This window comes from Arvicanthis niloticus, chromosome 6, assembly GCF_011762505.2.
Source record: "Arvicanthis niloticus isolate mArvNil1 chromosome 6, mArvNil1.pat.X, whole genome shotgun sequence".
NCBI classification, from domain to species: domain Eukaryota; kingdom Metazoa; phylum Chordata; class Mammalia; order Rodentia; family Muridae; genus Arvicanthis; species Arvicanthis niloticus.
The window spans coordinates 26,103,100-26,127,059 of NC_047663.1; the positions used below are offsets into that span (position 1 = coordinate 26,103,100).

At 50.9% G+C, this 23,960-nt stretch overlaps 3 protein-coding genes across 7 annotated transcripts in view; all 3 read right to left on the reverse strand.

The window, feature by feature from the left end:
• Position 1: 1 nt before the first annotated feature.
• Positions 2-2,302, reverse strand: Hoxb8 (homeobox B8). 2 transcript variants are annotated; one of them, XM_076935908.1, is made up of 2 exons: positions 1,872-2,302; positions 2-1,084 (listed from the first exon to the last, which is right to left on the reverse strand). In XM_076935908.1, exons 1-2 carry the CDS (start codon positions 2,293-2,295, stop codon positions 780-782), a joined length of 729 nt encoding a protein of 242 aa, XP_076792023.1. In that variant the 5' UTR covers positions 2,296-2,302; the 3' UTR covers positions 2-779. The 2 variants fall into 2 exon arrangements, with proteins under 2 accessions (XP_076792023.1, XP_076792022.1); XM_076935907.1 differs by having other exon boundaries at positions 2-1,087.
• A 415-nt stretch (positions 2,303-2,717) lies between these two features.
• Positions 2,718-13,881, reverse strand: Hoxb9 (homeobox B9). 2 transcript variants are annotated; one of them, XM_076935905.1, is made up of 2 exons: positions 13,255-13,881; positions 2,718-2,863 (listed from the first exon to the last, which is right to left on the reverse strand). In XM_076935905.1, exons 1-2 carry the CDS (start codon positions 13,769-13,771, stop codon positions 2,757-2,759), a joined length of 624 nt encoding a protein of 207 aa, XP_076792020.1. In that variant the 5' UTR covers positions 13,772-13,881; the 3' UTR covers positions 2,718-2,756. The 2 variants fall into 2 exon arrangements, with proteins under 2 accessions (XP_076792020.1, XP_034361387.1); XM_034505496.2 differs by lacking the exon at positions 2,718-2,863 and adding an exon at positions 10,454-10,690.
• Positions 13,882-15,959: 2,078 nt separating this feature from the next.
• Positions 15,960-23,960, reverse strand: part of LOC117710560 (uncharacterized) — an 18,569-nt gene continuing 10,568 nt past the window's right edge. Inside the window, exons 2-5 of one of the 3 annotated variants that reach the window (XR_013111075.1) lie at positions 23,804-23,901; positions 23,558-23,703; positions 20,947-21,172; positions 15,960-20,604 (exon numbers count right to left, since the gene is read on the reverse strand). Coding sequence is in view for 2 of the 3 variants with exons in the window: in XM_076935913.1 (XP_076792028.1) it covers positions 21,089-21,172; positions 23,558-23,703 (230 nt within the window). In the remaining variant the exon portion in view is untranslated. The remainder of the gene's footprint in view (positions 20,605-20,946; positions 21,173-23,557; positions 23,704-23,803; positions 23,902-23,960) is intronic. The other 2 variants (XM_076935913.1, XM_076935909.1) reach the window with 2 other exon arrangements.

Below are 23,960 nucleotides of genomic sequence, written 5' to 3' on the forward strand. Positions count from 1 at the left end.
ATATATAATTAGCCCTCCCTCCCCCCCCATAAAGCAATTCACAGATACAGGATACATTCTCTTCACAGTAAACCTAAGAACACTTTTAACAATTGCTCACAGCGCGCATGCTAACTAAAGTAATCTCTTTTGAGAAACACTTAAGACAAAATTGTCAAACCAAAGGGGGTGGGGTGGGGGGGACAGGAGGAAAAGAGAGAAGCAAGAGTGAAAGCCAGCTAGGGAGGGCAGCGGGGAGAGGGGGTTTCGAGGAAAGATGAGGAGGCGGTGAGAGAAAGAGAGAGAAAAAGAGAGAAAGTGAGAGGGAGACAGAAAGAATTACGGCGTGAATAGGCAGTTTCATGTTGTTGGGAAAACTTAGCAGAAATCGGTACCTCGGTCATTACAAAGACGCACGTTCAAAGGAAAAAGACCATTGCACAAGGAGGCTTTTTTTTTACATGGGGCGGGGGCGAGGGGATTCTGCCAGGCCGCAGTCGATCACCCTCGCAGGACGAGGGAGTCCTTGCTTTAAATCCTTTTCTTTTTTTTACCCCCCGGACCCCCCAAGAGAAGGGAAGGAGATCCACGGTAGCTCACACACAGAAGCTATTACGAGATACTACCACTAGCGGGGACTGGCGCGGCGGGGAACGCTGCGGTGGGAGGCCCAGCTCCTGGCTCCGCTCGCGGGGCCGGAGCTCTCGGAGGCGGGGGGGGCGGGCGGCGGCGGCGTAGTCGCGGGAGGGACCGGCGGACGTGCGGGCTAGTCCGGGGACCCGAGCAGTCCCAGCTGGAGCCTACTTCTTGTCACCCTTCTGCGCATCGCCCTGCTCGGCGGTCTCTGGCGCCCGCTCCAGCTTTTCTTTCTCCAGCTCCTCCTGCTCGCATTTACTGCTGGGGAACTTGTCTTTGTTGTTCTCCTTTTTCCACTTCATTCTCCGATTCTGGAACCAGATTTTGACCTGTCTCTCTGTCAGTCCCAGCGCGTGCGATACCTCGATCCTCCGCTTGCGAGTCAGATAGGGATTAAATAGGAACTCTTTCTCCAGCTCCAGGGTCTGGTAGCGGCTGTAGGTCTGGCGGCCTCGCCTGCGTCCGGCGGCTGCTGGGAATGGGGGAAAAGGGCGAGACAGAGGGGAGGGTGGGGGAGGGGGCAGAGACAGAGAAGGTTGGAAGATTCGTGAACCAGCCTAGGAGACCAGAATAATAAGGGCAGGGGACCCTTATGCGAGGCGGGAGGGGGAGCGCAGAGGACGCGGTCAGCGGGGGGGGGGGGAAAGGCGAGGGGGGGACTAGACAGCCCTGAATCTGCAGGGGCCATAAAGGAGGAGCCCCTTCCTCTAGTAACTAGAACCAGAATAAGGGGTTCAGATATATTAAAAGTGCCATAAAGTTTAGGAGGGTGGATGTGGGGGGGGGGTAAGAATAAAAAGCCAGAGTGGGGACCACGAACCCACCTTGCAAAGCCCCCAGAGCCTCTGCCCCAGAAGAAAAGTTTCTTCAGGGTAATTAAACTATAAAGCAATTGAGAAGTGCAAACGTTGAGCGCCCCCACTCCCACCGCTCTTTCTCCACAGCCCCCATAAAACAGTAAAAGGGGAAAGGAGGGAGAAGAAGAAAAGTAAAGGAGGGTGAGGACTTTATGGATTCAGGAAATTCGCTTAGAGGATCCCCCCCCCCACCCCTTCAAAGGAAGCAAAAAAGGGAAAAAAGAAGAAAAGAAAGTAGGAAGGCAGGGAGAGGAGGTAGGTGTTTGGAACGGAGCCCGTAAGTCCTCTAGGAGCAGAAGATGCTGCCGGACTGCCCACCAGCCCTACCCCCCCCCCACCGGCCTGGGACCCTTCTGGCCCCTTCCCACTCTGTCAGGTCCAGGTCCGACGGGAGCTCACCTTGAGGGCGCATCCAGGGGAAGAGTTGTGTGGGCGACGGGCTCTGCTCAGACCCCTCGGCCTCCTCGCCCAGGCCGCTGGCTGCCGCGAGCTTGCAGTCTGCGTACTGCACCAGGTCTGGATCCTGCGCACCGAACAGGCTCTGGCGCTGCAGAGGGTCGTAGCCGTAGAAGTTGCCGGGGTCCCCGTGGCACGCCACGGCGCACGGGTTCTGCTGGTAGGGAGCCGTGGACAGCGACGATGGCCCGTGGTAGAACTCCTGGATTTGCGAAGGGTGCTGGAAGCTGCCGCCGCTGCTGGGACCGTACACCACGGTGGGTCGGCCGCCCAGGTCCTGGGCGAAGCCGCAGTCATAGTAATTGGGGCGCAGGGACTCCCCGGTTTTGTATTTGGAGAACAGTGAGTTGACGAAATAAGAGCTCATTTTATTGAATTTTGAGGCGGCGGCGGCGGCGGCGCAGGCTGTAGTTGGGGGCTGTTGGGGAGGGGGTGGGGAGGGGGAAAAGGGAGGGAGAGAGAGAGAAAAAAAACGCGGATTCGCCGGCTCCTAGTCACCCTCGCCAGGAAAGGAGAGGAAAAGGGAGGAGGGAGAAAAGAAGGAAGGAAGGAAGGAAAAGAAAGAAAAGACGAAGAAGATCTCGAAGCCGCCACACTTTTTGTGATTTCCAGGAATAGAAGAGCGAAGCCTGCAAAAGTCTAAGCCTGCATGGCAGCCGCGGCTCGCTCGCCCTCCCCCCACCCCCCACCCCCCAAACAAAAATATACCGCCACTTAAAGAGGTCCTCGCTTTACATTTCGAAGAAGGGATGCCAGTTCATAAACAGTTTTCGGTGATTTACTTCCCTCCAAATGAGTTGTTTCATATTTTGCCCCGTCTTTTCACCATCATTTGCATCCATTAGAGACCCTGCATCCTATTGGCTTCTGGGTACTCCTCCCGGACAGAACGCAGAGCGAGGGTGAGAGCGAGAGAGAGCGAGCGCGAGAGAGAGCTAGAGCGAGAGAGCGCCAGGGAGTGAGGAGAGGGCAGAAAAAAAGGAGGGGAAGGGAAAAAAAAACACCCAGGGAGAGAGAGGGGGAGAGGGAGGGGGGAGAGAGAGAACGAATACGGATTAAATCTGTTTAACTACCTACATTAATGAGATATCTCTTGCCTCACAACAAATCAAATACCTTCGCAGACCACCCCCAAAGACTGATGTGGGGGAGTCACGGAAAAACACCATGCGCGCACACACATCCACAACGCCGAGCCTGGCGTAGGCACGCTGTTAATTTCGCGATTTTAACGAGGCAATTGGAGTCTTTCTAAATGTCAGGGTCGCTTCGGAAAAATGTAAAAGAACACGGTTTAATTGCGCCGAGTTTTAAAAGGTCCTATAAATGTAATTGGTATTTTAATACAAGTTATCAAATCATACAGCTTCCTCTCCTAAACATATTTTCAAACAAACGAGGTAGTCATATTTAAAGCTTTAATGATCAATTTCCTTATTATTGATAAAGGTTTAACTATCGTGTGGAGGGAATTGGCTGGGTAACCAGCCCCCCAAAAACGGCTGTAAACTCTTTAACAAACTATAAAACGCAATAAAGCCGGAGTCTGTTGTTGTTTATGCTGCAGCGCATAAAAGCTGTTAGCATTTTACGAGTTCTTTCCTCTACAGCTATAAAACTGCAGATTCGATCGCCCCCGCCGCCCGACTGAAGCACGGTGGGGGTGACTAAGCTGAAATGAGACCGATTATGGGTTGCTGTTGATTTTTTTTTCTCTTTCGGCGCAAACGGTGACTTTCCCCGAGATTTTCGCCCCTTCTCCCTTGCAGACACAACTGCCCCCACACCCTCTTAGGAGACCCCCAAACCACTCCGAGATCTGTCCTCAACCAGGTCACGCACATAACTTTCCCTCATTAAGCAAACACTCGAGATTTTCTGTGGAAAGGGAGTCTGAGAGGGCCTGAGAGAGGAAGAGGAAACTTTCTGGTTAATGGGAAGCGCTAAGGCAGAACCGAGTTCTGCAGGCGGCTACCAATTCTGCAGTTTGCAAGAGCTTTACCTGCCTGGTGGTTGGGGGGGGGACTGCAAGGAAAAGAGGGGGGTCTTCTGGAGGTGCTTTGGCCTAATTAGCACTTTAGAGGGAAGGGTCTGGTACTATCAAAGGATGGTATCTTATGTGGCTGTAAACTTGTGCCCTGGGCTTTGGCATTCAGCAACCAAGTCCAGTTGACACCCAGCTTTCTGGGGCCCATCACCCATACCTTCTACACACAAGCCTTCCAGGTATAGACAGTGACCTCTTCATCAATGTACCAAAAGAGGTAAGGGTAATGGAGACGGCGGCTGGGCACCAAGGCCTTGTGTACCGCCATCCTATGCCCTCCTGTGCTCTAGACAAAGGCTTTAAGATGTGTGTTTAAAAGGCACCTGTTATTGGTGTATGTCCCCATAGCCATTTGACCTCCTGCACTAACCTTGGGGGAAAAAGAACAAGGCCACCCTCTTCTCTTTTAGGGGTGCCTTTAGTTAAGCCTTGAACATCTGAAGATCTGAAGTCTCAAACCCAGAAATGACCTGGCTGCCCTAGGCCAAGCCCATGCCCTTCTCTGTGTACCTGGCACATGGCTGGTGGGGATCAAACCTTAGGAGGCTGGGGTGGCAGGCAGAACCAATGGTCTCCTGAGGGAGCTGATGAGGACCAGAAAGACAGAGAAGGAGGAAGAAATGTTCTAGAACAAAGGCACTCTCAATTTTACCAATAAATTAAATCTACTGCTCGGTCTCTAAGGTGCTTCCTTTTTGGATTTCACGAGCCGGAATCTTTGTAAAAACTGAAACCACGTTTTTAAAAAAGCTGTACTATGGGTTTCACTCAGCCTTCTAAAGCACAGTGAATAGAGAAGGGAAACAAAAAAATAAAATAAAATAGGCCAAAGGAAGGGAAAGTGAACCAGGCTCTGGGCTGTTTTTTCCCCCCCCACAAGAATGAGGGGTCGGTGAGGCAACGTAAAGCAGAGTCAAGTTGTTGCTGAAGCGAACATTTTTATCAAGTGCAGGGGATTTTATGGACATGATTTGAGGGCTCACTGGTGGGGTAGAAATTCAATGGCTTGTTCTAAATCACCCCTACACCGTACCAGAAAATTCTGACGGAAGGAAAATGTTTCAATTATTAGAAAAAACAAGAAAGAGCGCGGAGATAATTTATAAACACCCAACAGAGGGCAGATTTATTGGAGAAACTCAAGTTGAGGAGATATTCCGCTGGCCTCTTTACACCTGGTTCTGCGGAAAAAGAAGAAGTCACCCGGGGTTATGGGGTCATTTTGGAGGCTCAGGTTGGAGGCAGGTTCGGGCTGGACGGAGAGGAAAATGAATATAGGGAACCAGCCAAAGGGGTTGTGTGCTCGCAGAGGGACGGCTTCAGAAGGAAAAGTGCCTGGGTCCAGGTCTCCAGCTCCTCATTCCTAGAAGGACGGCCTTCCCCCTGGTTTGCATGAACAAGGAAGCCAAAGGCAGAGCCTGGGCACGCCAGAGAAAGCCGCAGCTCTCACCTGGAAGTCCAGAAGCGCGGAAAAGCTCCCCATCGCTATTCCTGCCTTTACAGCTATTCCGGAAAAATGCGCAGGGTTTTGACTGCGCCTCCCGAGGGGATGCTGCAGCCGTCCCGCATCCCGCATTTCGCATCCCGCATCCCTAGAGAGACCCTGCCCGAGCTTTGGTGACCAGGCACTCGCCCAGCCTAGACCTGCACGCATGCAAAGGTTCTGCGCCCTGGTGCAGCGGCCCCTCCGGCTTGGAGCACCACCGAATCTTCACCAAAGCCAGGTCCCCTTTTCTCCCAAATTTGGAAATCTCCCAGACTCAAGCAGGTGTGGGCAGCCCGCCTGGGGTAGTTTCCTCTTCAAAAGACCTGCAGGCTCACCCTTCTCACCTGATCCGCTGTTATTCCTCTCGCCCCCACTGCAGGAAAATCTCAGTTTTTCAAATCAATTCGCCTCCTTGATTTGTGCCTATTATTTCTATATTTTTATTACTAACATTGTCCCCGGTTCCCACGCATTTCTAGCCCCTTCAAACACAGCAACTGGAAACGGCTTTCTTAGTGTGAAAGATTCAGAACATAAACCATTTGAGGAGAGAAAGGAACTCCATTTATAATTAAAATATAAACAATAGGGGAAGCCATAACAAACCCTATATTTTTTATTATGTGCAAATTGCTCATGACTTTTGGTAGTTCTCAGTTTCTAGATACAGGGCTGAACAAGGTGCTGCTTAGAGCCGCTGGAGCCAGCAGCCGCAGCACTGGAAAAATTCATATGGAGCAAGGATGCCATCTAGCGGCCACTGTGCAAAAAGACGTTCTTATAACTGCTCAGCCTGGTTCTGAGAACTAGCAGAGGAGGCGACGAACGATTAAACTTTCATTATTACTAGAAATAAAGGAGAAACATGAAAGCAGATAAGAAAAAGCCTTCAGAATCAGGAAACCGTTCCTGAAATAGTTCAGATAAGCTAAAAGGAAAAAATTTGTATATCTACTCAGTCCTTAATTTCTATTGAAGACGCTGTCTTACACCCTTTATAGTCAGTAAAAAAGAAGGAAGGAAGGAAGGAAGGAAGGAAGGAAGGAAGGAAGGAAGGAAGGAAGGAAGGAAGAAAAGAAAGAAAGAAGAAGTCAGCACGTTTTAAGCCTTACACGATTATTTCACACGCTGAGGGGTAACAATTGGGCTTTTTGTGAGGGATGAGAAGGGCTGAGGGGATGGAACGAAACTGAAGAAGGATCAAGAGGCTACTCTCCCCTACGTCTGGCCCTGCTGGACCCTGTGTGTGTCCGTGTGTGTGTGTGTGTGTGTGTGTGTGTGTGTGTCCCCGCGTGTGCAAAGGTTTCTTATTTATGACTGGCGGTTCCAGAGTGGGGTGTAAAGAACAAAGACAACAGTCAGAATTTCGATTGCTGAAGCTTTAGTGACAACAAACCATTCTTCCTCCCAGCTGCTAGCTTCTTTACTTTTTACCCTCGGGGAACCTCACCCTACTGCTCCTGATTTCCCAAGTTTCAGACCCCAAGCCTCAGACTTGAGCGTAAAAGGGTTGAGGGTGAGGGTGGGGGCTTTCGTAACAAGGCCAACCCATTCTCCCACCAGATCCGGAGCCCAGGCTCATCTGAGGCTCATCTCCGGAAAGTTTCCCCTCACTGTTTGCTTTGCTGCTGTTTAGTTTCTTAACCTTCAGAAATTTATACCCTATAAACTTTTATAGCGGTCATATTCTTTTATTGCTGCGCGCACGGCATTGAATTCCTCTTCCAGCTTCTCTCCTTCGCACTCTTTTGCTCTCTCCTGCTCTCTCTCTCTCTCTCTCTCTCTCTCTCTCTCTCTCTCTCTCTCTTTCTCTGTCTGAATCTCTCTTTTATGACAATTGATTTTCTCATCTCAGCCTCTGCACCTTCGCCTTTGTTTGTCTTGAAAGAAGCCATTCCGGGCTGGGGACCCAGACACCGCTGCCAGAGGCAACTCCAGACACCCTCGCCTCCAACCCTGCAGCGGCCCAGTCTCCAGCCTCGCTTTTTATGTTTCCTTTTGGCAGAAACTGGGGCTTCCTTCGCTCATTCTCTGCAGCCGGCAGAGCCTGGAGAGCCATGTATGGAGAAACAGCCTAGTCTACACCAGCTGTAAAGCCAGATTAATTTTCGGTCTTTAACATAACCCTCCTGGCAGGCCGCCTGTTCCAGCTGCGGTACCAAGGAGTTTCTCCGTTTCGCGCCTCCTGTTTCTCGGATTCCCTTCGCCCTTTCGTTAGAGAGGGGTAGGGCCGGCCTTGGCAGGGCTTTGTCCTAGCCTTTGTCCCCACCTCTACCCCAACCCCACAGTGTCTCCGCTGCAGTGTGGCGTGTGCAGCAAACGAGAGAAGCAAGCTTGCGCGAGGTCAGCGGCAGAGCTGCAGGCCGGCCACAGCCGGATCCTCACGACTGAATAAAAAAAAAAAAAAAAAAAAAAAACAGGGCTTCCACAACCTCACGACAGGCTCTGACGGGGACACCGCAGTGTGAGAGGAAAGGGAAAGATGATTCTTGAAACCAAGTGTAGGTGGGGAGGGGGTGGGGAGCCTTTTGAAAAGGAATTATTCTCCACTTCTGAAACGTTTGTGTTCCACACTCCGTGGCTTTATTTTGACAACTGTCACACGCCCTGATCTCAACCCTTCAGACTCAGGAAGCCTCAGACCAAGGCTGCTGCCGCCCTATGAGCCCTGTGTGCGTGCGTGTGTGTGTGTGTGTGTGTGTGTGTGTGTGTGTGTGTGTGTGTGTGTTGGGGAAGTCGACAAAGAATCCTGAGGTTCAGCCACTTGAACTCTCTCCCACCCCTGGGTCTCCACCTACACTCAACCACCATCCTCCAGGCAATAACAGAGAAAAGCTACTAACTTCCTCCTTGCAGTGGTTAGCTGAGAGATGCTGAGCCTCCAGAAACTACAAGTCAAGCCTATCCTTCCCTGAGTTAGTCGGGAAGGTCTTCAGAACAACTTTGTCTGGGTAAAGACCCCTTGCTATAGAGAGTCTCTTCTCCAGAAGATGTTGGAGGTTGTCTTTTCTCCTTTTCCACTCTCCTGGTCCTACGGAAAGAGCCCTGCTCAGTTTAAGCCCAGGTCTTGGAACTTGGGTACCCACCAGGTGTCAGCACCACCAGAGCAGGTAGAGATCTCTGAAAGGTCAAAGGAGAAATCCCTGTGGCTGTGAACACTAACTTGTCTTTGTTTGGAGCCATGCATTTAGCAACTGAACTCTTCGCTTAATGACCAGAGGAGAAGCAACACAGAATAAAACGCAGGAGAGGTTTGTTTTCTAAGAGTGATATATATTTTTTTTGTTCTTTTTCTTTTTCTTCCAAAACAAACAATTAGAGCTCTAGGCCCCTTGCCCTCCCCACCCCACCCTCAACCCTCCCTTATAAGCAACAACTGAACATCATTGCCAAAGAAATCACAAACACAAGCACAATGTCACCACAGCCACCGACAAAGCAAAAAAAAAAATTAATAATAAAATTTAAAGTTCTACTGGAATGACCTCTTTGCAGTCAGGAGAAGCGGGAACAGAAGTCCACGGGTGGAAGGGACTGAGGATTGAGAAGCAGGGAGAGCAGAGAAGCAGAGGATGCACCTCTGCCCGATGGGGAGGCATGTTGTTCGCCTCTTTCCTTTGCACACTGGATTGTTTGCCAGAAGTGTGTGCATGCATCAGCAACAGGGTGGATACAGCAGTGTACTTTGTACTTTGCAGGAGGTGAAGTCCCTACTCTGAGCTTTGGGGGAGTCTTCCTTTGTCCCTCTGGCTGGGTGCCAAGGGGCTCTCTTCTTCCTGGGTCAGGAAACTAGTGAAGCGCAAAGATACCCACTAGCCATGCTGAAGCGAGGCCGTTGCTCCTTCTGCCCTGACTGCCTACTCTGGAAGGGAGCTGGGGAATTGATTCACAATAAATTTTCAGACTCTCCTGACCCGGCCTTCTCTATAGTGGGGTTGACCTAGCAGAGGGGAAAGGGACTTTTTTTTTTTTTTTTTTTTTTTTTTTTTTTTTTTTTTTCTACAATGGGAGACTTGTCTTGCTGGTGCAGGATGGGTTTGAGGGAAAGTAGAGTTGATTTCAGAGTTGGAGGGAATGGAGAAGAATCCAACACTGTTGTGGTCAGTGAGAAAAGCTACATTCTGTCAAAGGGGGGTGGGGATGTATGAATGGGGGAAGAGTATTGTGAAGACTCTAGGACCCACAATCTGACCTCCTTTAGTTGGAAGGAGAGGAAAACATGCAGAATTAAACACTTCCTGCAGGAAAATATGTGAGGGGACTCCACTAAAGGTACCTTCATAAAATCACCCCCTGCTTTTTCTTGTCCTCCCTTGCTCACAACAGCTTGAGGACAGGACTGACCACATCTGCCCATAGGCCTCCCCAGATATGGGGTCTAGCTGGCAATTCCATAGGGATACCTTGAGATGTTGAAACTTTGGGCTGAGGGCATCTCTAGACATCTTCCTAGTGTGTATTTGGATCCGTGGCAGATCCTAAGTGAATCTGAGGGCTGCCCTGCTGGTTTGGGTGAATAATGTCTTCACAGAGGGTGTTGCTTTCTTTCTCCACTATTATTGTGGACTCCAGACTTTATGTCCGTGGGCATTTTCTGGACTGTGTGCAATTAAACTGTACCTGGGTGGCATCTGGCTAGGTTGCAGGGTAGGGAGGGAACAGGCAGACTGGAAGAGAGGGGCTGGGGGTTTCCAGAAAAATTAGCGGGGGATGCTAGGAGCTTGACTAGGGGTCTCTTCCCTCGAGCGGGTGAGGCTCATCACGTTTCTAGAAACCAAGTACAGCTAGCTTCTAACTTAAGAAAACTTCCTCTTAACACCAGGGGAGCGGAGAGAGAGACAGGCAAAGGAGAGGAGACAGGCTCCAGGTGCAGATGGGGGACTTTAAAGAGGAGATGCCCTTCCTCACTCACTTGGGTACAACCCAGACAGCAGTGGCTTTTTTGGCCATCACATAAATAATAAAAGTGAGCTGGGGAAGGGCGGGGTCATCTTTACTCTTTGCCCTGCTCTTTATTCATCTTCTTCATTTTCATCCGCCGGTTCTGAAACCAGATTTTGACTTGTCTCTCACTCAGATTGAGGAGTCTGGCCACTTCGTGCCTGCGGTCCCTGGTGAGGTACATATTGAACAGAAATTCTTTCTCTAGCTCCAACGTCTGGTATTTGGTGTAGGGACAGCGCTTTTTCCGGGAAGAGCGGGCGTGCAGCCAGTTGGCAGAGGGGTTGGCTGAAAGAGAAGTAGTGATAGAATCAAAGAGAGGAAGGGGGTGAAGGGCCCCAGACCAAGAAGGTGTGCTCACATCTCTACTCCCCATCTGGCATTGGAGAAAGATACCCAGCCCTCCAAGATCTCAGAAAGCACCTCTAACTGGGCCAGGGGGTGAATATAGACAGCTCCAAGGGAATAGTGCTTTGAAGGGGATGCAACCAGAGTACCCAAGCATCTTTAAAGCTTTGACTGCTCCAGGCATCTCAGCCGTCCTCTATTTGTATCCAAACAGACCTGGACTCGGGTCAGAAGAGCTCAGTATAGCTGGAACCACACTACCAGCTAAACGTGGCTGACCTGAAGGGTCCCTTGGCTCTAGGTTTCAGAGGACAGGGGAAGAAACGAGTAAGGAATGGAGTTCTGTTCAGCCATAGCCAAGAGCTCTCTCGGTGCTTCAGTCCAGTGCCAGTAAACCCTGCCTAGAAAGCCATCTTTCAGCCTTAGGCCTAGGCAGCAGACATGTGAGTCTGGCTAGACAGCCCTCCCCATCACACACCACAAATAAGACTCTGCATTTACAGCCACAAACACCCAGCACACTCCGACTCACAAGCAACCCAATTGCAACCATTTATCAATTGCAGCCCGTGGACGGGGAGCCCCAGGGCTTCCAGATAACTTATGGTGGCAATAGCCTCTTCTTTTCTGCTACTCAGCTCACAGTTTGGTTAACACAAGTTCAGGGAAACTGGGAAGCAAGATTGCTCCAGCTCCAAGGTGGGGAAACAGAGACGGGGGGGGGGGGGGGGGGGGGGGGCGCAACAGCCCTTCCAGCACACTAACCCTTTTAACTAACCCAATGGGGAGGCAGAGAAAGGTGAAGTTGAGTGGAAGAGAGACACAAAGAGCAAATAACATATTCAGGTGGTTTTTTGTTTTTTTTTTTTTTTTCTATCCAGCATCTCTCCCTAGACCTCAGGATTCAGAAAAGTTGCCCGCCTCCCAAAGCGGAGCCAATTACAAATAAGACCCACTCCGCCAGCTTCCCCCAAATGAAAAGCCCTGAATATCTATGTATACATTTAAATTCACTTCATCCTACACTAAGTAGCGTGTCTTACCAATTTGCAGCGCTATTCCCTTAATGTGATTGCCTGGGATGGGACCCGCAGTCTTTTCCTCTTTCATTAAATATGAAAGAGGGAAAAAAAACTGTTAATAATTGCTCCTAGCCAAATGGCTGCCTTGCAATAATGGGCTTCTTCAGGCCGAGTTTGGGGCCAAGGGGTGAGGGGTCTGTTTGGGTGTTTGCTGGAGGTTTGGGGAGAGCTGTTTGGGGATATAAGCTCCTAATGACTCAGCCTGGCAAGTTGGAGGTCTGAGGGGACCACAAGGGTCACAGGGGAGTAGTGCCTCTCCTTGCTTTTCAGAGGGCAAGCATGCCCCCAGAGGACCCATTGGCCACTCTGTTGGTAGGACATCTGATAGGCGAACAAGGACCTAACTATTTGCCCAGAGTAGGAAGAGATGAGGAGTTGACCTGTCAGTTTGTCCGATATTGTTTGGGACCAAGAGCGAGCCCCCAACCAGTTTGTCTTCCCCATTCTTAAAAACAAACAAAAAAAGTAAGCCTCCCCTCTTCTCAGCCAGCAGCAGTTTCCACTGAGGGTTTTTATTTTAACAAGGGTGCTTTTAGGAGTGGGAGGTGGTAAGAAACTCTCCACCAAGGGTAGAGTTCTCCGCCCCTGAGCAGTCCTCCCCCTCCCTCCCCCGGGTCCCTTCGGGTGTCTTCTCCTTCATTCTAGAGGGAGGCCCTGTCTTTAGCGAGTGATGCCTAGACTCTCCGAGAGGTAGACTGCCCTGGCTAGTGATCGGAAGCCCCGCGGAGATCAGCGGGAACCGCAGGAGGAAAAACGGCCACCCTGCCGAGGATGCCCTAGAAGGGCGGGGGACCCCCGGAGGGAAGGCTCCTGGGGAGGGGCCGGCGCACCGGGGAGGGGGCTCTGTCACCGCATCCTGGGCTTCCCCCGCCCCTCCCGGCGCCTGCTGCCGACCCGACGCAGCTCCTGCGTGAGATCTGCTAGGAACAATCCCCCCGCCAAGCTGTTGCATCGCAAATAAAATCCTAATGAGCCCCCTCCCCCTTCCCCTTGGCCGGCGGGGACGGTCTGCGCGTGGCGCAGGCGGCTCTGCCGGGTGCGCTTCGGCCCCGTGCCCGCGCGGGCTCCCGGCCGCGCTGGCCATAGGCCCGGCCCCCTATAGTTCCTCACTGGACTGTCGCGGGTCCCTTTCCTCGTTTCCAGCCCGAGCCTGGGGAAGAAAGGACTAGAGAGACTTGGTCCCTGAGTCCCTGCGCCACTAGGAGGAGTGGAGGGCAGCTTCAGTGTCCCCCTCCTGGACACCCAGCTACTTCCTTTCCCGGTCCCTTCCTTCCTCTTCCCTCCACCCCCTCTAGCCCTGCGGCCCCAGGCGCGCTGTCCCTTTACATTGTCCGCTTTATGGCCTCTCCCCTCCCCTCCCCCGGGCCTGGCCTGCAGCCTGGGGGGGATTTCCTCACTTTTTTTTTTTTTTTTATAACTTACTTTGATCCGGCCTCTCTTTGTCCTCGCTTCCTTCGCAAATTTTATTGTCCCCGTAGCCAGCTCTTTGATTAGACAGGACAGCCTCCCTGCCCGCCGAAGTTTCCAAACTGTACTCGGGCGTGCCCTGTTTGAGCAGCTCCCCCGGCGCGCCCAGTAGCGGCTCCGCCTTCACGGCCGCCTGGCCCTGCCCCGGGGCGGCCTCGGCGCGCGGCGCCGGCTCGAGCCAGGTGCGGAGGTACCTGCTCTCGGCCGCCGGCGCGCCCTGGGGCTGCAGGTAGGGGTGGTAGACCGACGGCAGGCTCCCCGACGCGTGCGGGCTCAGCGGCGCCCAGGAGGCGCCGAACACCGGCGCTTTGGGCTGGAAGCTGCACGAGGGGAAGTCCAGGTGCTCGGCGTGGCCCGGCTGCCGCGGGTTCGCGTACTGGCCCGAAGGAAACTTGGCTGGAGGCGCGTCCTCGCTCTCGTGACTTATGATCGAGTCGACATAATAGCTGCTAAGCGTCCCAGAAATGGACATTCTCAAGACATTATCCGAGCGCTCGCAGGGGGAAGGGAAGCGCTCGCGCCGCGGCGCCCGAGCAGGGAAAGGTGGCACACGGACCCGGTGCAGAGGGCTTTCGGACGCGACCCCCCCAGACCCCCACCCTCCCACCCCCACCCCCTGCTCAACTTCTCAGCCAACAAAGTACAGTGGAGCAGCCCGGCTCGGAGCTCCTTGCAAAATGATTGGTCAAAGTTTTGCGGACTGCCTGATAAAGCGTCAGCTCCGACATAAATCAATCGGGCGAGGGGGCTGCGCTCGCGCTGTCATCCGTCCTCACCGCATTCCATATCCAGGATGGATTGTTTTATGCTGATGCAATGTGCTATCACGTCAGGGCTCCGGCGGCCACGTAACCTCAGCCTGAGCTGCCGGGCCACCCGGGGCCCCTCCCGCTTTTACAGGAAGGGGGGTTCTCAACATGGGGCGATGGGGGCGGAGGAGAGGCGGAGGCAAGCAGCGGGCTGCCTCTGGAGGGATGCAGGCTGAGGAGCCCTCTCCCCAGGCGGGTTGGAGAGAGAGGGGAGGGAGGACCAGCATACAGGGAGGGAGAGCGCCCCAGCCTCAGAGCAGCGGGAGAGGCCCGACAGGGTAATTAAAGAGGAGGTAGTCTTGTCACCCCCCCCAACACCTCCACCTCCACCCCGCGGGCCCTCATTTCCTGTCCTCTGTCCCCTTGACAGAGATGTTTATTAAACAACAGCAGTACAGCGACCCACGGGAGATGAAGTAAAAGGATGGGAAAGAAGTTGGGGGTTTTATAGGACAGTTATCCTCTTTGGAAGGGGTTCAGGGCGCAATTTGGGGAGATTTACGTGACTAGGCTCTTCCCTTGATCCGTTAGCAGCTGAGAGAGGCGAAAGAGGAACTCGCTGGGACCAGTGTCCAAAGAATCATTATCTGTCCTGAAATTATAGCCTGCCTAAGGCCAAAGGGGCGCACCAGGCCCTGGAACTAGTCTACAAAAGAGTTTCAGGCGACTAACCAGTCTTATTTAATTCCTTAACATTTTTCTAGGGCCTTTGTGAAGGGTTGGGTCCACGGCCATTTCTTTTCCTTCATCCAGAAATCTCTGAGAACCTTTAAACTGTCCAGATGAGGGGGCTAATGTGAGAAATGATTAAAGAGACTCTGGAGAGGGGGAGAGAAGGTCTCCAAACAGCACAGTAAGGAACACCGGGTTACCTTCCTTTCCACACAAAAAGGGAAAGAGGCAAGCTAAATTCTCAGTACTTGTGTCCAGCGCTTTTCACCCGGAATTGCTGCTCTGGAAAAGGTCCAAATACCGACATAGGGCAGTAGCAAGTACAGGAGTCCCCGGCATCAGTCCGTTCCCCCACCCGCCGCCCTCCCCCTCCAATCCTCTCGTGGAGATTACAAATAGTGCATTTTATTAGCAGCTACGCTACGGCCCTGCGCAGGGACTCCCCCGAGGCCAACCGGCTGGTTTCCTGGCGGCTCTCCCAGCTCCAGCTTCTACAGTCTCTGCCTGGGTGCAGGCACCTCCCCCGGTGTGGAGCTCTGGGAGGCCCGGCCCCTAGACAGGCTTGGTTCCCTCGGATTAGGTGTAGGGACAGATTTCTTGGCTATTCTCTGAGTCTGGACCGTTATTAGGCAGTCTGCTCCTGGAGCCATGACCCCCTCCTTACCTTCCCCTCCCTTTAAGAAAAAGTAGAACCGTTCTAACTTGGGGTTATGTGTTTTTAGCCAGTACCCCTTCTGCCCAGTGGAAGGCTGCGGATCACCTCCGCAAGCACACACAACCGTCCCGCCAGCTTGTCTTTCCAAATGAAGCCATCTCGTGTCATTACGTGTGAAATACGAGGGCGAAGCGCCATATTTCTTCACATTATGGCGATTTCAAAATGATTTTTTAAAGATCAATGCGGGCGCCCAGCCGGCCCCTTCAATTCCACCCACGCTCTTGGAGAGCGACAGCCCAGCAGATCCGGAACCAAACAGCGTGAAGATCTGTTTTTTCCATAGTATCCAAATGGGGAAACAAAAATCCGATGCAAATTCTTCTAACGCTTGGAAAAGTCAAGAGAGCTTCCCGGACCTGCCAGCAAGAAACTGGGCCTGGAGCGAATGAATCATAGTTAGGGCAAAGCACCTGTTCCTGCTTTGCTAGTCGTATGAAATCTGCCATCAGTTTTACCTGTAATAAATATAGTCTTCAGGCCAAAAAAAAACCAAACAAAAAAAAAAAAAAAAAAACAAAAACAAAAAAAAAAAAAACCTTCCCATCCATAAATAACAACGTTATGAAGCATGTCAAGGTGGGTATATGATTTTCTGTAGTATATAAATTAGGGCCCAAAAGGACATGTGAACTGTGGGCCAGGGCATTTTTATTTATGGAAAAGTGATGGAGCAAGGCTGTTTTTAAGAGCCAAGCTGTGTAAGCGCTGGGTTGTGCCTGCTGCCCCCCTGGCTCCCAGTCCTCTCCTGGGCTTTGCTGCAGACTCTTCACAAGGAGAGAGAAGTCAAGGGGCTCATTTAGTTTAGAGAAGGAGTCAGAAGAAGAACCTTTGGACTCCTGATTTGTGCCCTGTAAGAGGGAGATAATCCATTTAAATCCATATTTGTGGGTTGTAACTGCCCAGGGAGCTGTTCTTAATCTTTCAAGGAATCACTGATGGGTGAAGAGGAGACCCAGGCCTCTTTTCTAAGTAAAAAGTAGTTTTGGTATTTGCTCAAGATGCTGGGGGCGGGGGGGGGGGGAGCACACAATGTGGAAGAGACAGGTTTGGGAGGCTTGTCTTCTCTGAAGAGGTGATTACAGAAGAGAATGAACTTTTCCCCTCGTCCCTGGGGTATATACCCCATTTCACCCCCCTCCAGGGGAAGATACAGCAGTAGCAGTAGCAGCAAGGAGTCTCAACCTTGCTGCTAGGCTTTCTAGAAGTGATTGCTGCCTCAAATTGGAGCTCAACTTCAACAGAGGCAAAGGACAAAAAGGTCACCAAGGTGGGTGCCCCCTTTCTAAAATGCTCGGTGATCCCAGGAACGAACCCCTCAAATCTACTCCCCTTCCTAAGCAATGGTACCCACCATGCCAGAACAGGGCACACAGAATTGTGGCCCCTGGGACCCAAAGCCTATAGATATTTGACAAAAGTAACATTACAGTGGGGTCACTGTCCAGAGAGCAAAACTACTCTGCAGTCCACCTCCAGTCCTAGAGAGAAAGAAAATCCCACATTCCCCTCTTGTCATGTCTTACACTAAAGCTTTGGTTCAACACAGCTAGGGCTAGTGGCGGGCAGCCTGAAAACAACAAACAAACAAACAAACAAACAAAAACAGGAAGGTGAAGCCTCAGGGCCACACTGGGGCCCAGGGCAGCCAAGAAGAGGGGCTGATGCTGATCACAACCAGCCTGGGTAAGTGCCTGTTCTTTGGGAGAGTCTTTGGTGGGGGGTGGGGTGAGGGTGTCTCTGTTGTAAGAAGTGAAAATCTAGGGATTGAAAAGGGAGTACAAGAGAAAAAAATCATGGAAAATTGTGAGAAAACAGAAAATAGTTTGTTTTTAGTTGATAAGCTAAAGCTGACATTAATACCTGCTGGATTTGAGCAGATGTATTTGTCTTGCATGTTTGTTTCAAACCAGTAGGTCTGTAAAGGAAACCTAGCATTCAAATATGCTCTATTCTATACATTTATAGTATATGCAATAATCTTCCCAACTGTAATACTAAATGTGCCTGGGCAAAGGCATTAAGAGCTAATTGTTCATATGTGGTTATGTATATAGTCCCTGTGAATAATGTATGTTAACAGTGATTCTGTTCCTGTTTTTAAAAATATAACCCCAAACCCGGTGTGCATATTTTTTTAAAAAAATCAATACACCTATAGGAAAGACAAAGACCTCGATATTGATGTCTAAATTTTGGCTATACAATGTAAAATTGATGTAAAAGCCTCACTTGAAATCTTGCCTCTTAACTTAGTATCCAAGCAAAATTCATATTACAGCGTCAAATAAATGTGTGTGACTTAAGGCTGGATTCAATTACAGCATCCTGCTGGAACATTTTAATGGGAGATGAAGCAAATACCTCCAACTGACCCAGAAAAGGTCATGAAATTTGGTGACTTTTGTTATCCAACCATGAAATCTTTTTACTTCGTATCTTCCCCCAACCGGCAGGGACAGCATGCACTGTGTGATACTTATTTCACGGTAGTGAAGGGGGTAGGGATGGAAATATTATTACTTGTATCTTACACAAGTGTGAAGGGAAAGGAGACAACTGAGTGTGGCCGTCCTCATCTTCAGGTGACTGTGAAGGTCATGCCAAAACACTGGTGCATACAACATTGTTAGATTCCCCAGTCTCTGTCCCCAAGCACTAGAGACATTTCTTCTGAGCCCCAGGTTAGACTCCAGACCTACTCTGGGATACAGCAAGGTTCAAAGATACTTGTTCCATTAGACACTGGAGGGAAAAACAAGATCCCAGAACCCATGCCCTTTGTCCAAAATAATCTCCAAAGAGGTATCACATTCTGAACACTGGGACTCAAACCTGGGGAATTCCACAACCCCAAGGAAGGATCTTAATTGGAAAATAACGAAATCTTCTAACATCTGTCATAGGATGTCAGAGGTCAGTGGCCTCACTGGACCCGAGGAATCTTCTTACCAACTCTTAGCCATCATGGATATCTGAGACAGTGGGAGGTGACTGAGTCCTTTGGGAGGAGGCATCAAGGAGACCAAACGGAGTGGGCTGGCAGGCAGAGCGGAAAGGGTTCTGAGCAGGTAGAAAGCTATTACATAATTGCTTCCATAAAACCTTTGGCTGTTGTAAAACCCTCTGCTTTCCAAAGACTTTATTTCCTCCTTTCTCTCTTAAATCCCCCCTTTTTTCTTTTTCTTTCTTTTTGCTTTCTTTCTCTCTTTAGTTTTTTTACAGCGCTTTTCCTGGGAGGAGGTGGCCAGGGTGGGGAACCAAGGGAGGGAATATGGTCAGGCTCCTATTGCCTGGTTGGGTTTTTAAGAAGTCCTCCAAGAAGCAAGGTAAGACAGCAGGAACATTCCAGACCCCCTTGGCCCACAGGGGGAAGATAAGCAGATGCCAGGGGACATAGTCTAAGGTCCTTTCTTATCAGGACAGTGAGTTGTAGAAGGACTGTGCTCTGCCCTGGGAGTGGGTCTCCCTGTGCCTTCTGCCATTGCAGAGGCCTCTTGTTCAGTGCTCCCCCAGCCTCCCCAGCCCCCCACCCCCCATCTAAATTAGCCTGGCGCCGGAGTCCCATCCGGTCAGGCCTCTTTCATGGGCTCCTTGCACATTTCCCCTGCCTCAAGCATGGAAAGGGTTTAGGAACAGAAGTTAGCCTATTCGTTGGCAAGTCCTTCTTCCCACCAGCACTCCTAGGAACTTCTTTCCTGGGCACAGAGCCAGCAGCAGCCTTGAAGAGCTGGGGTCAGAGAGGACAAACTGTCTTCCCCTGTCCAGGCTCCAGTTCCACCATTATAGCAGGCTGTACTGAGTAACCTAGCAGCTTAGATTCTTCTGCTGGCTAGTCCCTTCTCCCAGAGGGTGGTGGTCCTCAGGATTTGTGTGAACCCACAGGCCAGCTCAGCCAGTGGGTAAAGTGCTAACTAGAATTTGGGAAAGGAAGAATTACTCACCACCACCACCCCCCCCACACACACACACACACTTCAGGACGTCCTGTCCCACTAGGGGGCCCTAGAAGGGACACTGAAGACCTGCAGGCTGAGACTGCAAATGGTCTTGTTGTTTCTCTTTGGGATTGGGACCGCCAACTAGCTCATTATAGAAGCTTCAAACTTTTGCTGAGGTGTAGCCTACCACCATCTAAAGATTACAAAAACTCGAAAGGCCCCTGTGTAGCCCTGTTGGAAACCAACTCTGTTCAGAAACCTTTCAGGGAAGGTCTGGCTGCAGACAAGAGCCCAGAACCCAAAGGCTTGAAGTCCTGGCTGTCACTGCCATCCTTGATTTTGTAGCAAAAGAGTTCAGCTCCTGCCTCTCCTGAAGGTGCCTTTGAGAGATGAACACATTTTAACCTCCCTCCTCTATCTGTCTATCTGTCTATCTATCTCTCTATCTCTCTCTAAAAGGTGAAAAGACATCCTAGGATCCCCCAGGTTTCTTCGTGTGAGAGAGAGAACATTTTTGCTCTTCCCAGATGAGAGCCCTCACGCCTGTTTTATTATTTTGCATGGGTAACATACCAGTCCTGAAGGACCCTACCAAACTCCTCCAGCTAAGCAAGAAGCAGTAACTGCCGTGAATCAGGTGGTTTGATGTTGTTGTGTTCAGAAAGCCAGGCCCAACAACATGAAACTACCTACTTCACTCAGCAGTCCCGGTTCAAGCTCCATGTTGAGGGCTCACTGGGGCAGGCTCCTGGGGCACCCCTGTGAGCTAAAATGGCCACAGGACTTCCTTCCCCTGCTTAACTTGTTTTCTTCAATTTTTTAAAATAGAGCCCCGCTGCTGGTAAACAAGAAAGTTGAAGTGTTGGACCCAGAATTGTAGAACCAACTTCAAGAACCCTGACCAAAGAAGGCCCAGGGCCTGGCCAGGGCCTCTGTAAGATACCCTACTTGGCCTCTCAGCACAGACCAGAGTTGAGAGGCTCCCAGATGAAAAGGATTCTTAACTTCAAACCGCTAGGAAGGTTCGCATGCACTCACCATCTGGCCAGTCCCTGGGCTCCAGGGTTACCCAGACTCCCAGGAAGCTCTCAGAGATCAAACCTTCCAACTCTAAGGCAACCCCAGACTTGAGACAGGGGAGTAGACAGGAGAGTGGAGCCAAGTAGAACTGAGAAAACAAAAATTGACGGAGAGAGTCAGCGTTAGAAGACACCGTGAATTCTAGGGTACAAACAGAAAGACTTGCTGGAACAGTCGCTCTGCTGAAATATGCTAGGACTTTGGTTCCACAGCCGCGGAGCAGCCCCAGGTAGGCCACTCTTTTCCGCATTTACAAAGAAGTGGAGATGTTGAGGCAGGTTTGCTTCTTTCTAATCCTCTAGTCTGAGTACATCCTTGTCTCCCGCTCTCTTCAGTCCCTACAAAGTCACTTCGCACACCCTCACAGGTTGGCTCAGTCCCGCCGTTGATGCCACAACTATCTGAGGCCTCTGAGACTTGAGAGACTTACCTGAGCTGGTGAGGGAGAGTCGGTTGGACCTGGTTCCCTCCCTCCCTGCTCCCCGAAGGCAAGTGTCCGCTTGGCCACTTATGAGTTCCCGCGTGGAAACTCGGAGGTAAGGAGGGAGTCTGCCTGGCTGCCGGCTTCTTTTTCAGGGTGTAAATCTTAGGAACCGGAAATACAATAAAACTTCACCGTGCTGATGAACTTCAAACAGTTTATATCCCCTCTTGTCCTGAAAAGAAACACGGGCCGGGACGGGTATAAGGAAAGGAAAACAATTTACGAGGCTAAGGAGCTTGCAGACTTTGCCCGCGTGGAGAGAAATCTCCCGGGCCTCGGTACCTTTCTCTCTAGTTTCGTGGCCAGGACTGGAAGCCGACGCCTAACCTGGGCCCCTAGAGCCCAGAGCCCAGCCGAGGACTCTGGATGCGGGGCTCTTCGCAACCTGCCTAGGCAGAGCTGGGAGCCCTGCTCTCCTCGCTACAAGCCTAGCTGATGTGCTATCTGCTTGATGCGGGGTTTTAGGGTTTTCCGCAGCTTTCGGGCTTCCAGACCTTTGTCCTGCCCCGCCCGTTTATTGCCAGGTACTTGTTAGACTGGGACAGGGGATAAGACTTGGAAAACTTTCAGGGCATGAGGGGGCTGAGCAGTGAGCGGCTCCAGAGGCGAAATCCGCCGGGACTTCCTTGTCCTGCATACAAAGCAGAAGTGACAGCACAGTGGTGTCCCTTCTCCTCTTGCTTACACCACTTGCTTCTCTCCGGCTCTTTTAAAACAAAATCAAAGTATCCAGTGGACCTCAAGTTACCACTGCTTTCCATCGTCGGCAGTTTGCTTTTTTTTTTTTTCCCTTCCACAATTTCGTGGAATCCGGATTTGTTCTACCAGGGCACTGCAGCAAAACTAATAGAAAAAAAAATTCTTTCTCCGGGGACTCCGAGAACCGGGAACCATGGTAGTGGCTTCTTACCCTCTTTGTGTACTCCAAGTACATGGTTAGGTAATTTAGGGGGACAGTAAAGGGATTTCCTGCACCCCAATTATTCATCACCAAGCACCAAAGTTTCAGGTCTAAAATACACTCATAAAGCTGAGATAATCACAGGCTCAGCTCAGGTACTGAGTGAGCCGAGGCTCAGCTGCAGGCCCAGGAGGGGCACCCCCCCCCCCCACAGAAACACAGGTGCAGCCCTGACCTAGCCAACTCATTCCTCTCTCCAGGAAATGCTGCCAAAGCTGCCTCCTCTGGAGATTAAAAAAATATACAGATTTTTTTAAAAAATGGGTTCAGAGAATACCAAGCTGTCTCCTATCGTTAAAAGGGGGGGGGGGTGTGAATTGGCAGCTCCATTCTGCTGAAGATTGGCTAGGGGTGAGCAGTAGTGTGATAGTCCGCTCTGTGAGAGCTTCCTGGCACCAAGAGGGAAGAACTTCTGGAACAGGAAGTACCTTATACCTATGGAATATTTATTTCCCTGAAATGACAAAGGGAAGCCCCTCCAGCTCTGCCCATACCCATCATGTATCCCCACTATATGCTCCCTTCTTTTGGTCTTCATCATTCTCCATTTCTACTGAAAACACTGTGGTGACTCCCTGACACCTTCTATTAGCTAGTGTTTCCCTCTAGAAGACATAGGAGAGGGAGAAAGAAGGACAGAGAGGCCAATGGTCTTCAGCTACTCAGAACTATTATTTTTCTATCTCCAATAAGACTGACTGGTCAGGGACAGCCATGGCTCAAGATCAGTGTGCTGGCTCCCAGCCCACTGCTGGACTCGTCCCTGCAGCTCCATGACTGGAGAAAGGGGCTCTTTGGAAAACTGGAAGAGGCTACACCCTTAGCACAGCAAACTTGGGTGCATGCACACTCTCATGCATTTTTCAGAAGCTCTGCATTTCCCTACTCTCAGCTTTTGATCTCAGTCTCAAAAAGAAGCCTGCACGGACTTTAAGGACACCCTAAACCTGTTTGTCAAATGCCAAGCTGTTTCCTTCCAAGGTCATCCTTATCTCAAAAATCAGCTTTCAAATGCTCCGCACAGACTCCCCTGGGCAGGGTTACTGCTGTCTTCAGGTACGCCTTTGACTATTGCTGGGACACCGATGGGAGGTTACTCGGTAAGTAAAGGTTATTTGGGCAATTTTTTCCTATCATGCCACCCCCAGATGTTTTCCAATTCTTTTCCAAAACATGTCCATTTCCAAATTATTTAGAAATCTTGTAACCGAGCTAAGAGAGCAAAGGGTAACTTTTCCATATCCCCTTTTCTTCTTGAAGTTAAAGCATATTTCTGGCATGAACGGGAGGAGGTAAGGCTGAGCAATCTGGGTGGTGAGACAAACCAGTGCAGATATAAGCACAGAATCTAAAATCCTTAAAAGAAACTGGCATGTTAAGACTTTTTCCCCCTAGTCAGAGTCACAAGGACAAATATTTCTTTGAAATCCCTGGTCCCTCTCTCTTCGGGGAGGGGGGGCAGGTTTCTGGTAAGTCAAAGGCGCCAGAAGCCAAGTCCCTGACCCAAGCAGGAGTTTTGTTTTGTTTTTAACTCTGACACTATGGCTTGGATAAGCAGCTCTGTTGTCAGTGAGCGAGACCGAAGACGCGACCGACCTCTAGGCGGCGCCCTGGCGTTGAATCCGCACGCAGCCAGATCCTCTCCGAAGCTCTGCTTCCAATGCAGGGTGAAGGGACAGGTTCCTGCGCAATGGGCCTGGTTGGCTTGCAGCCGGCCGCCAACGCGTCGCCTTTGGCGCCCTCTGCCAAGCAAGAGGAACAAGATTAAAGAGTGCTGGCTGGGAAAGGATTGGACAACTAAGGAAGGCTCCACCAGCCCCCACCGCTACTGGGGAGCCTTACACCGCGGAATCTCCTTTGATCTCCTCTGCAGCCCGCTGCAGCGCAGCGCCAGCATCTTTAACTCCCTCCCTTAACTAGAAAAACGAAGTCTCCGAGGTCTGAAAAAAAAATCAAGTAATTAGCCCAAGATCTGAGCAAATATTAAGAATAATTGAAC